General features: G+C 44.0%; 1 protein-coding gene across 1 annotated transcript; it reads right to left on the minus strand.

Annotated features, from left to right (window-relative positions):
- Positions 1-1,798: 1,798 nt before the first annotated feature.
- On the minus strand, positions 1,799-10,637 carry KCNK16 (potassium two pore domain channel subfamily K member 16). The gene is made up of 5 exons (XM_067565375.1): positions 10,425-10,637; positions 6,088-6,202; positions 5,296-5,462; positions 2,935-3,100; positions 1,799-2,016 (listed from the first exon to the last, which is right to left on the minus strand). The coding sequence occupies exons 1-5, from the start codon at positions 10,635-10,637 to the stop codon at positions 1,799-1,801; spliced, it is 879 nt and encodes a 292-aa protein (XP_067421476.1).
- Positions 10,638-11,159: the final 522 nt, after the last annotated feature.

Raw genomic sequence — 11,159 nt, forward strand, 5'->3', positions numbered from 1 at the left:
CTAACTCACAGACATCCAAGGCAGTTCCAGATGGCAGAGGCTACAGAGCAAACAGTTCTTGCCCTCACTTAGGAGATTGTGTGAAGAGACAGAGGGAATATCAGTGCTAGGAGAGTGGAGATAGACAAGATTGGTGAGACAGGTAGCAGCAAGATCAGAATGAGGTGTAGGATGGGGTGATGGTGTCACGTGCCTTACTGAGCAAGCCCAATAACTGGGAGCTGTGCACTCTTATATGCCACCATTTCAGACTTAAGTATCCAGTCTGGAGTCTGCAGGTGCCAACCACGAGTGCAGAAACTGGGCACCGGGTAAGATACAAGATCAAGCCTTTGTTGTGAATCTCCTCAGTCCACAAAATCCAGCAGAGCAGATGTGTGGGATGAACTTCACACCTTGCACACTCTCTTTCTAGGCAGCACAATTTGCTGCAGATTTTATAGACATCTTCCCCACGATGAAATATCAAATTGCTAGTTGAGAGGCTCTCATGTGGTGAGCTGTAATCAATAAATCATGGGCCACTTCTGGTTAACTCAGGTTGTATTTGGGACACACTGTACATGAAGGTTCCCTTTATAACAGGTTAATAAATTATTAATATATGTTATTAGCATATCACATACAGAAGTATCATATGTCATAATGGTTACAAGCATATCTGTAGAAGATGTTATTGTTGGTTAGATGTAACCTATCAACCAGTTGGACTCTGCAACCCTTGATTAGCCCTTTATTAAAACGTCTATGAGACATTTATTAACCCTTTATAAAGTTTGTTGTACATGTAACTCATATGTTACATATGTTTCAATGATGGGATTTTTTCCAGATGTGTGTGGCTTTTGTTTTGCTTTTCCACTGCCTTGACAGATATAAGAGCTGTTATTCTTGTTTGATATTTGAGAAAATCAAACTCCCTGTTCTCACCAAATAATGTCATGTGTGTAACAAAGAGCAGAATTTGGAATGGGAGCAGTCTGCCAGCTTTGCTTAGGACTGCATGGACAGTACTGACTTCACATAGCCCATGATAGCTTCTTAATGAATGGGCCCAAAGCAGATACCACACATTGCCAAGGGATTTCTGAACTGGCAGGAAACAAGGAAGTCTGGTTGCATCAACAGTCACTTACCAAGGGACTTGGGAAATGGGTTGAGATCAGAATTTGCTATCTGTTGTCTGTTTATTTCAGATGAGGTTCTTACAATGCAGACAGCTCTGGAATGGACAGTATTTCTAAACAGTGTTAAGGAGGAGCTTTTCAGCCCAGCTAGAGGACTATAGAAATGTAATCACCAAACATATAGGACAAAGCCTGCCAAGAGGTTTCAGAAAAAGCTTCATTTGATGAATGCAGTTAAGCAGGTGGCCAGTACTGTTCATGTTTCTCTCATTGTGTTGTTTGGAAGTGAAGGGTAATTTCTACCCAGAGTTTTCAGCTCAGTTCTCTTGATATTCCCACCCTTGCTGTGAGGCAAGAGATGGTAATTAATTAATTATTTCAGGGGAACTTGCAACGGGGGGGGGGAGGGGGGGTTGAGGGGAGGTCATTGAGTGGAAAGTGACTAATGAATACAGGGATTTTTGTTTTACAGTTCCACTCCTCAAAGGTTTTTATTTGGCCTTCACACTATGAAGGGCTTTCCTTTCTTCTGAAAATATCTTCTCCCTTGGAAATGGTCTGCAATCTGTGGTTTAGACCCAGCAATCTTTTGCCCAGAAAGCTTGCTTGGTGTGTATGAGGTGGGAGCAGGGGAGCCTTGCTCTTTCTAAAGTGCTCTTCCTGAGCCTCTCTCAGCTAGGGATGTGGATTCTGGGTTGATCAGGGTCATCCTCCATCTTGGTAATGGCTTCTTCTGCTGTGCCAGGCTTGTGCCACTTTAGCTGAAGGAATTTTTCCATGAGGTCAGCTCCCAGGTTAAAGACCAGAGCGAGCCAGGCCAAGCCAAAAACAATCCAAATTGCCGCCAGGCTCCTGTACATCGAGATGTAGTGCTTGTTGGGATCTGTGCCTGAAAAAAACATGAAACTTCACATATCAGACTGGACCCCTGGGACTGGCAAACAAGAGGCCAAGGGGTTGCAAAACACACATAACCTCATACAAAGCATGCATGATCTACTGATCTCCACAGTGTCACAGCAAGGCCTTACGGCCAAGAGGCTCTCTCAATGCACACACATAACTTCTGGGAAGTGAGGGAAGGATAAATCCCAGGCAAGGTGACAGAACCTATTGTTCTTTCTACACATGTGGACATTCTATACATCATATGTTAAGTATATTGTATAAGTGAGCTAGTGCAAAGAAAGTAGAAAGGCCTCAAATATCTCTGGCAATAACTCTAGGACACAGTCAGTGCCCCTGAAGATTGTATGCTGGCATTTGGTACATCTTCTTATAAGGGCCTCTGCTTGCTACTAGTATTCACCCTGTAATTGTAACCCCTGGCAGCTCAATATTAGATATGGCTTGATTCCAAAAAGAATTTGACAGAGTTTCTTGTCTATGTCATATGTGGGAGACATTAATTGAAATAAACCACCCTATGGGATTGGATGGCTCAGAGGATTAGTAATAGGATATAGAGTCTTTCACCTCTAGGTCTGTGGCTCACTGTAAACCAGGTTGGGAGCAGTTACTATCTAATGTAAGTTATTATCTAATCTGTGTTCAGTGACCCGTGTGAAATAAATTTGGTGGGTCTTAGTCAAGTTCTCAGTGGAAAAGTGTCCATCTCCATCATTACAACTGGCAATACTTAGCCGCCTTGTTGGCAGGCTCAGTAGAGACATAGTACCAGATTCTGATCTCACTTTTACCAGATTTACACTGGTATAATTCATTAACTTCTACAGAGTTACTCCCAATTTACGGTGGTGTTAGAACACGGGCCAATAAAGTTCATCCAACCCCACCCCTTCATTACCTACTACATAGTCCCCAAATCCAATGGTGCTGAGTGTGATGAAAGTGAAGTAGAAGCCTTCTCCATAGCTCCAGCCTTCTACGTAACTGAAGATCATAGGTGGGAATACTAGAAAAAGCAAGGTCCCAGCGGTCAGAAAGAGGGCCAATGACAGCGTCTGCACCACCTGTAGGAAAGAAGGAAAATGGCAGCTCAACGGCATTGAGTGTCTGTCATGGGGTGGTTCGCGGATTTTTTTTATTGTTGCAGGATTGTAGGAGATACAGTACCCCACAGAACCCAGTTATTGTGGGGACCAATGAACAAGATGGAAGGGAGAAACAAATGCTCCTCCACTCCTAGGAACTGCAGTCTGACCTGTTTATATCCTCTGCCTACAGATACGGAAGCACTTCTAGTAGCAGATTCAGCAGCAGTATTGCTAGCTCCAAGCATTCAAAAATCATGAGTCAGGCCTCAAAAAATTGTGGAAACTCAAAAAAACAAAACAAACAAAAAAAACCCCCAAAAACATTATGGGTTCTTTTTATTTGCCTTCTTGTTTCTGAGCCTTTTGGGTGCACTCAAGTCACATTTTCAAAATCTGTCCGCAACAAAGAGGCCTAGAAACTTATTTTTGTTTTAAAATGAAAGATGAGATTTTCACATGACTCCAGGACCTGGGCCTTTAACAAAAACACCAAATATTGTGTGGCTCACAATAAAATGGTAAGAGTTCGCAACGCTGAATTAGTGTTGCCTTAATAAACTCTGTTTTCCAGGATTTATAACTCAGACTACAATAGATCAGCCCCAAGTTGTTTTTGGATGAAATGTAGCTAAAATCAGTTGCCTGGTTTGTTTGGGTTTTTTTAGTTTAAACTTAGAAGTGTAGAGAGCAGAATTGCATTCTGGCCAGCATCAGGTGGGTCTGTGGTCCTCTTAATACAAACTGCTGCTTCTGGGAAAAGTCACAAGTGGCTGTCTAAATTACACTTGCAAAATATGTGGCTGCACTGGTTACACATGCAAAACAACCAAGATCTGGGTAATTGAGAGAGGAATGGTCTGGTTTGACCACGGGATTGGATGTCATGGTCTCTTGAACTCTAATGTTGGCTGTCTCCCTTTGGGGAAGTCACTTAGGCCCTGATACAAAGTCCACTGAAGTCAACTGAAAGACTCCCATTGACTTAAATGGCCTTAGAACCAAGGCATGACTAATTCTGTGCATGCATTTATGTTGACTGAACTCAGGGATGACTACTGAATTTTCAAGTCTGAAAGTGTGGGACTGATTGTCTTTGCCTCAGTTTTCCCCTTATGTAAAATGGGCCATTACCTATCTCCTAAGGGTGTGATAAGGATTAATCAGATAATGTCTGTAGACTCCTTTGAATAGAAGAAGTGCTAAGTATTACTATTATTCATTCATTTTTTAAAAATTTTGTGCGGTGGGCTGGGATTGAAGAACTTTACCACACAAACCTACAGGGTGGGGGAAGGTGATTAGCCAGTAATGGTTATAAAAATAATCAATTAATTTCCTAGTGCTTGTTTAAAAAGGTGTTTGAGAGGAGCTAACCTATTTTCCTGGACTGTGACTTTCTAAAGTGAATGAGCAGTTAAATCAGGTCTGAGAGCTGAGCGGTCCAGAGAGACAGACAGACATAGAGACTCCAGTTTGAGAGAACAGGATGTGCTAGAGGCTTTGACAGGGCCATAGATTCTCCAAAGGGGCATTCATAGATAGTGTATCCGAGAGTCTTATCTAATCTCTCTTTTCTCTGGTTTCAGGCGCCAGCCCCAGAATCTTTACACAGAAACATGGAGAACAGATTTTCTCCATTCACATTGTTTTCTGAAATCTGGATTGGCTCAGACTGGGTGACCTACTGACAGACCTTATCCAGAGAGAGTGAATATCTATCTTCATTTCAAAAGAGAGAAACAGAGGGACAGGAATTAAGTGCAGAGTTTCTGGGCCAATTGGTGAAGGATGTCAGATTAGAATGGACCAATAAAAAAAGAAGTTGTCTTGCAATAGTTTAAAACGTCTACAAGATGGACACCAAAGGCCTGATTTAGTACAGCATTTAAGTATATGCTTGTAGTCCATCAAAGTCAATGGGATTTAAGTACATGCCTCAAGTTAAGACCATGCTGATGTGTTTTGGTGAATCAGGGTTTAAGATGGGCAAAGATAGTTTCCTTCAGGCAAGAGCAAATTACTTCAAAGTTATCATCTATAAATGTGACATGTCAACTTCTGGACAGAAAGGACACGTGACAGAAAGGCAGTGTAGCCTTAGGTGCTACCTGTCTGAGAAAGCCGATTAGCTTTAAAAACAGAGGAGGACCAATGATAAATGGACACTGTACCCGTGCACGGCCTGGCTTGTGCACCCATCTCTCCAAAGTGATCAGGTGTGCGTTGAGTCCTTTCCCCAGCTGATTGAGAAAGGCCAGGTTAAGTGGCACCCCAAACAAGGCATAAAACACACAGAACACCTGCCCAGACACCGTACTGGGGGCCAAGTTACCATAACCTGCAGTGAAGGAGAGAAAAAAGGGACAGTTACATTAAAAGGCTTTACAATCAGTCTACTGGACATGGGAGAACCTCCAAAGGTTTGGAAGCTCAGTTTAGTTCAGTTCCATTAAGGCCCAGGAGTCTGGATGCTTATCCACATCTTTCCAGACAGAATTCAGGCTGGAGAAAATGGCACAGCTGCTGATTGGGCCCCAAATCTTTGTCATGATCGGACGAACACTGCACATGAAACATTATTTTAAAATGTCTTATCCTTCCATTAGGGGCCTGATTTTCAACACAGGTCTCCAATTTTGTGATGAACGCAACTAACTCGGTTTGCACAAGCAGATGCAATACCTGTCTTGAACACACAGAGCGGTCACCCGATCTGCATATGCAAATGAAGGCTTTGCAGGTGCAAAATAGACATATGCCCACTTTTGCAGGCGCAATAAGCTGTGTGTGCAAAATGAACATGCAGAATTGGAGGCTGGCGGAAAATGTGGCCCTTTAATTATGCCCCATACTGGTAGAGACTTTTCTGAGAGCAGTCACTAGGTATTCAGTCTTGCACAGGGCAATTGGAGGAAGCATCTATTGACAGAGGAAGAGGTTAATAGCAAGAGAGGATACTTCACCTATAGTTGTGACAACAGTTCCTGCAAAGAAGAAAGAGTTGCTGAAGTCCCAGTTGCTGGGGTTGGTAGAGTTTCCTTCTGGATTGACCCCTTTCTCCCATGCTTCCAGGATGACCTGAAGCATAAGAAGAGCCCAAGATAGCACAGGTGAGCAGTATGTTTAGGCTCATGACAAAGAGGTTGTCAGCTAAAAGGATGGCGAAGTGATTGCTGATGGATGTCTCAAGCAGGCTTATATGTGCAATAAGCAATGGAGTTTCTAGAGAGGTTAGATTTTTACCAGAAGGTCTCTCAGTGGCACAGCAAAGGCCTGAAGAATAGATGTAGCCAGGGACCTGTGCCCTCCTTATAGGAGAACAGGAGTGCCCAAGTAGGAACATTTCAATAACTTACTGGAGGATGAAGGGAGGGAATACAGGGGGCACCAAAAATGCTTGAATTAGGAAAACAAAGTAATGTTATACCATAAATACAAAGGTAACTCTTTTTCCCTCCCTCCCACTCCCCATCTCACCCCAAATTTATGTGTGCCTCATGCATGTGTGTGTGAGGAGCGGGAGGAGTGCCTGGCTCACCTCTACGACCTGAGAGCTAGCTCTGTTTTTAGATATAGCTTCTCAGTGTCTCCGCCAATCATCCCCAGGCCTTTCCTCTCTGTCTGACAGCCTGGGGTTAACTAATGAGGCATCCTTTGCTGCTCTAGACTGCTCTTGCCTGCTGTGTGTTGCAGTGGGCCAAAGTCAACATGGGCCAAGGGAGGTGCGGCTCCCCAAATTCAGCTGTAATGTGAAATATTTAACTTGTCTGTCAAAAATCATAGACTCTGAGGGCTGATAGGGACTCGAGATTTCATCTCGTCCATCCCCTGCACGCTCAGGACCACTGCTCAGACTCAGTGGGCCCAAGGAGCATGAGATCTGGACCTAAGGTTGGGGGATACTCATTCAAAACCCAAACCCTTGACTGCTGCTGGTGACATTAGCTCTGCAATGCCTCGTTCCAGAGCAATGTGGACTCATAGACTCATAGATTTTAAAGTCAGAAGGGACCATCGTGATCATCTAGTCTGACCTTCTGCACAACGCAGGCCACAGAACTTCACCCACTCACTCTTGTAATAGACCCCCAACCTAAGACTGAGTTACTGAAGTCCTCAAATCATGGACTGCACAGCTTCTGAAATATTCGTTGATGTGCACTGAATGATTACACAACTTTTGGTTAGTTGGGATTTAATACCTTACATTATCCCATCAGTAACAATTCCAACATCATCTGGGAATCTGCAAAGAGTCTGAAACCCATCAATTAAGATTATTGTGCATCTGGCTATATTCGATTCCGTTACAGTAGGGCATTCACACTTTTCTCCATTCTATCATCAAAGAGCTTTGTACTAGTGATTAAAAATCTCTTCTGGGAGTTTGACAAATCCAATTATCCAAAATTACTGCTGTATTTTCTAAATGAGAATGAGGCGAGAAGAATAAAACCTCAGATTGCACTGAGGTACAAATCTCAGCCCCTTTGCCACTCAAAATGCCTAAAACAACCTCAGCTCTAACTCACAGTCCACGAAGGAGCAACTCTCTGTTCTCTGCAGTACAACGTGAAATGCTCAGGTGTATAATTTCCACTAAGATGCACATGACAAGTGCAGAAGGAAAATGTAATGCATTTTAAAAACTCTTTTTGAATACTCCAGCCACAAACACCCTCTCTGGGCTATCACATCCATATCCGGACACTGTGGGCCATATCTGCTGGTGTGGGCTGGCTGCTTTGTGATGCACACGAGCAGGATCTGGCCATATAGCTGGCATATCAGGCCCAGGAGTATCATTCCAGCTGAAGAAGGATCCTTTGGGACAAAACGTTAGCAGAATGCCTTCTATCTCCTTCCACCCCTGATGTTGGTGTAGGGAGTGTGGCTGGGGAAAAGGGGCATTGCAGATGCTGCACCAGTCTGTCACTGCCTTTTTGGTTCCTCAGCAGCCCTCAGCTGCTCTAATTTAATGTAAGGGGACCAGCCCTGCATAGAGCTAGCACAGGATATGGAGAAGGCAAAGATGAACTTTATACCACTTTTTATTCCTTTTTCCCCACCACAACATGCACTGCATTCTGCTTGGCCATAGCCCGGGGTTTGGCCCTGTGTGTCTGGATTGATGTTATTCGACAAATGGCTGGAAGAGTGGGCATGATCAGAAAAGTGACTGTAAAAATGGCTCCTATTTACTCAGCTAATCTGCTTCCTGTGTGCATCTAGAACCAGATCTACTTTGTTTTCTTCCCCAGAGATGGGCCCAGGTCACACAGTTTGGATGTGAACTTCCCTGAAATTTTAAGCTGTTCAGATCAGGCCCATATCTTAGTGCCTCTCCTTCTAGCCCTGCACATCCAACCCCACTAATGGAGAAGGAACAACAGGCATCTGATTCTTTCAGAATCAACTCAATTGTTAATGGAGTCTGAGAACGTTTGAGCCAGAAGGAACACTAACATGACGCTCAGATTCCCAGGGGCGGTGGAGTTGCAGGGCTAGGAGTCAGACAGTGCAGCTTTTTAACTTAACTGAGCAAAGCCGATCCCAAGACACTGACACACATTAAGCATGGAGCCACAGCAATGTCTTTTATACAATCACTTTTCTGAGCAGAGCCAAGCTTTAGATTGGGTAGATAGGCTTCTCTTGATTGAACAGCTAGACAATAAAGAATACTTCTCAGCAGTACTCTCAGAGCTAGAGATTCCATTTTGAAAGAATTTTATTCCTTCTTATTAATAATAACTGGAAATGTGTCTAAAGGGGCTGTGATAGATGACACACACACAGCAGTTCCCTGCTTGTCCCTCACCGCTGCCCTCCAATCCAGTGAGATGTTTTTGAGTAAGTCTGGTTCGCTGTAGCTGATACTTTGGTGCCCTCTGCTGGTCCTATCAAGAACAGCTGGCAGTTGAAACAATCTTTGTATTCAATATAACCAGAGGCACAGTAAAATTCTTCTCTCAACGACACCAGGGCAATCCCTTTGCTTTAATAAAGTTCCATTAGTGCAAAACAGGGAAATTTGGCCCCCAGAGAGCTTCTTAGGCTATTAGGGACTGAACTAAATAACCCATTAGCCCTATAAATGTATCCCAATTGGGCTCAGAGCTGGGAGTCACCATCTCTCTGTATCTGGGCATCAGCGCTCTCTTCTCTGCCATCATTACCATTGTCATGTGCTGAACAGTGCAAAGCACTCAACAAGAAATAATAGAATTAGTAATCACCAAGTAGTCTTAATGGACCAAGGTTCAGGCAGAATCATTCACTTCCTGCTACCTTTCTGATCCATACTTCGCTGTTCTATCAAGTCCATCTACTGAGCCTGGGCTCTTTGTTGATCAAGGAATTGATCAGTGGAAAACCATCAGACCAAGAGTACAGTGCAAAGATGCATCCTGTTTGGAGTAGTTTAATGGCTTGACTGAAGCAGTTAGCATAGGAAAGGCACCTCATCTGCTGCTGGAGCAATTGTGAGCATGAAGAAGAGATCTTATTGATTCAAGGATTTCTTATTGCTAAATTATGGCATAACTACAACCAAGGAGCACAGCTTTTAATAACCTTAGAGGGTATCGCAACTGGCCTTTAACCTGTTATAAGTTTAAGACCCATTTATTTAGAGTAAACATTGGACCAGATGCAAGTACATATTGTGTTGGTTCCTCTAAATGACAAAGTAAATGAGTTTAAAGATTTCTCTGTACATGCATTCACCTCTGCAGACTTAGTTTCAAATATTGCCTGAGATAACAATTGAAATGGAGATTACACATCTTAATCTGATACTTTGTGGACATTTACCCACTTGCCAAAAACACAGCACTGTATGGCACAGCTCATGGCATCTGACAGTGCCCTCCCCTGAAAGGGCTAGAGCTCAAATAGCAAGGGGTGCTGCAGGACAGGGTCCAGGCAGAGAAGTGCAGAAAAGTTACAGGTCTGGGCTGAGGTGCAGTGGCAGAACAGTCTATCTTTCTATGTTCATCAGTGCGGTACTGAAGGGCTGAGCAGGGCACAGGACTGGGAAAGGGCAATTACGGTGAGGCAGCATTAAGTTGCATCAGCTGAGGTGTATGTTGGGGCGCAAGAAGTGCTGTAGGTCTGGACTGAGGTGAAATGGCAGAGTTGTGTGGCGGGAACTTGCATAGTCTTTGCCTTTCTTGAGACAGTTAATTCTTAAATTTCACAGACATCAAAGCAACGTATGCATTTTTAGTAAAAATGGATAAACCCTCCAGCCCAAACTAAGCCTTGAGCAGAGATCTGGGCAGCCTGCTCCTCTTACCTGCACAAACTGCTCCAGGGCTTGCTTATCCAAGCATGTATAGTTCTGCAGGAACTTGAGTTTCTCCAGCTGGAATTGGTCCCGAGACTGGGCCTCTGCCTGCTTCTCCAGCAGTTGGAACACCATGGCCCCCAGGAGGAGGTAAAAGAGATACCCCAGCACCAGCACCAAAGTCCAGCTGATCCGCCGGCCGCGCACCATGAGGTGGGACATGCTGCTGCTGCGAGGTGGCAGCTCTCCCGACTGAGCACTCACTGGGTTAATGAGCCACGAGGCTCGCTGCCCCAGAAAGCGAGGAATCACACAGTCACGTTTCCAGCGATCGCTGCAAAGATTCTGTTTAAACAGCTTAAGGTCATCAGGCCTGTATGAAATGAACCTACTGCAAACAGCGTTCATCCCCCTTCATCTTTTCTTGAGCCAGGAGTGAAATAACTGGAGAGCCCTTATTATTTAACACGAATGTGAATCAGAATACGCTACCCTTATAAAGCATTTTTTCATCCAAGAAGCTCAACATGCTTTACAATGATTGATGAATGAAGCCTCACAAAACCCCTGTGAGGTGCGCATCATTATCCTCATTTTCTATTTAGGGGCACTGAGGCACATGGGTGGTAAGTGACTTACCCAAGGTCACACAGTGAGTTGATGGCAGAGCCTGGAATAGACTCTCAGAGTCTTGACTCCCAACACCTTGCTCTGACCACTAGACTTCAGTACAAGGAGGCACTA

The sequence above is a fragment of the Emydura macquarii genome, unplaced genomic scaffold (assembly GCF_026122565.2).
Source record: "Emydura macquarii macquarii isolate MOO-44397 ecotype Brisbane River unplaced genomic scaffold, CSIRO-AGI_Emac_v2 contig_2676, whole genome shotgun sequence".
In the NCBI taxonomy this organism is placed as follows: domain Eukaryota; kingdom Metazoa; phylum Chordata; order Testudines; family Chelidae; genus Emydura; species Emydura macquarii.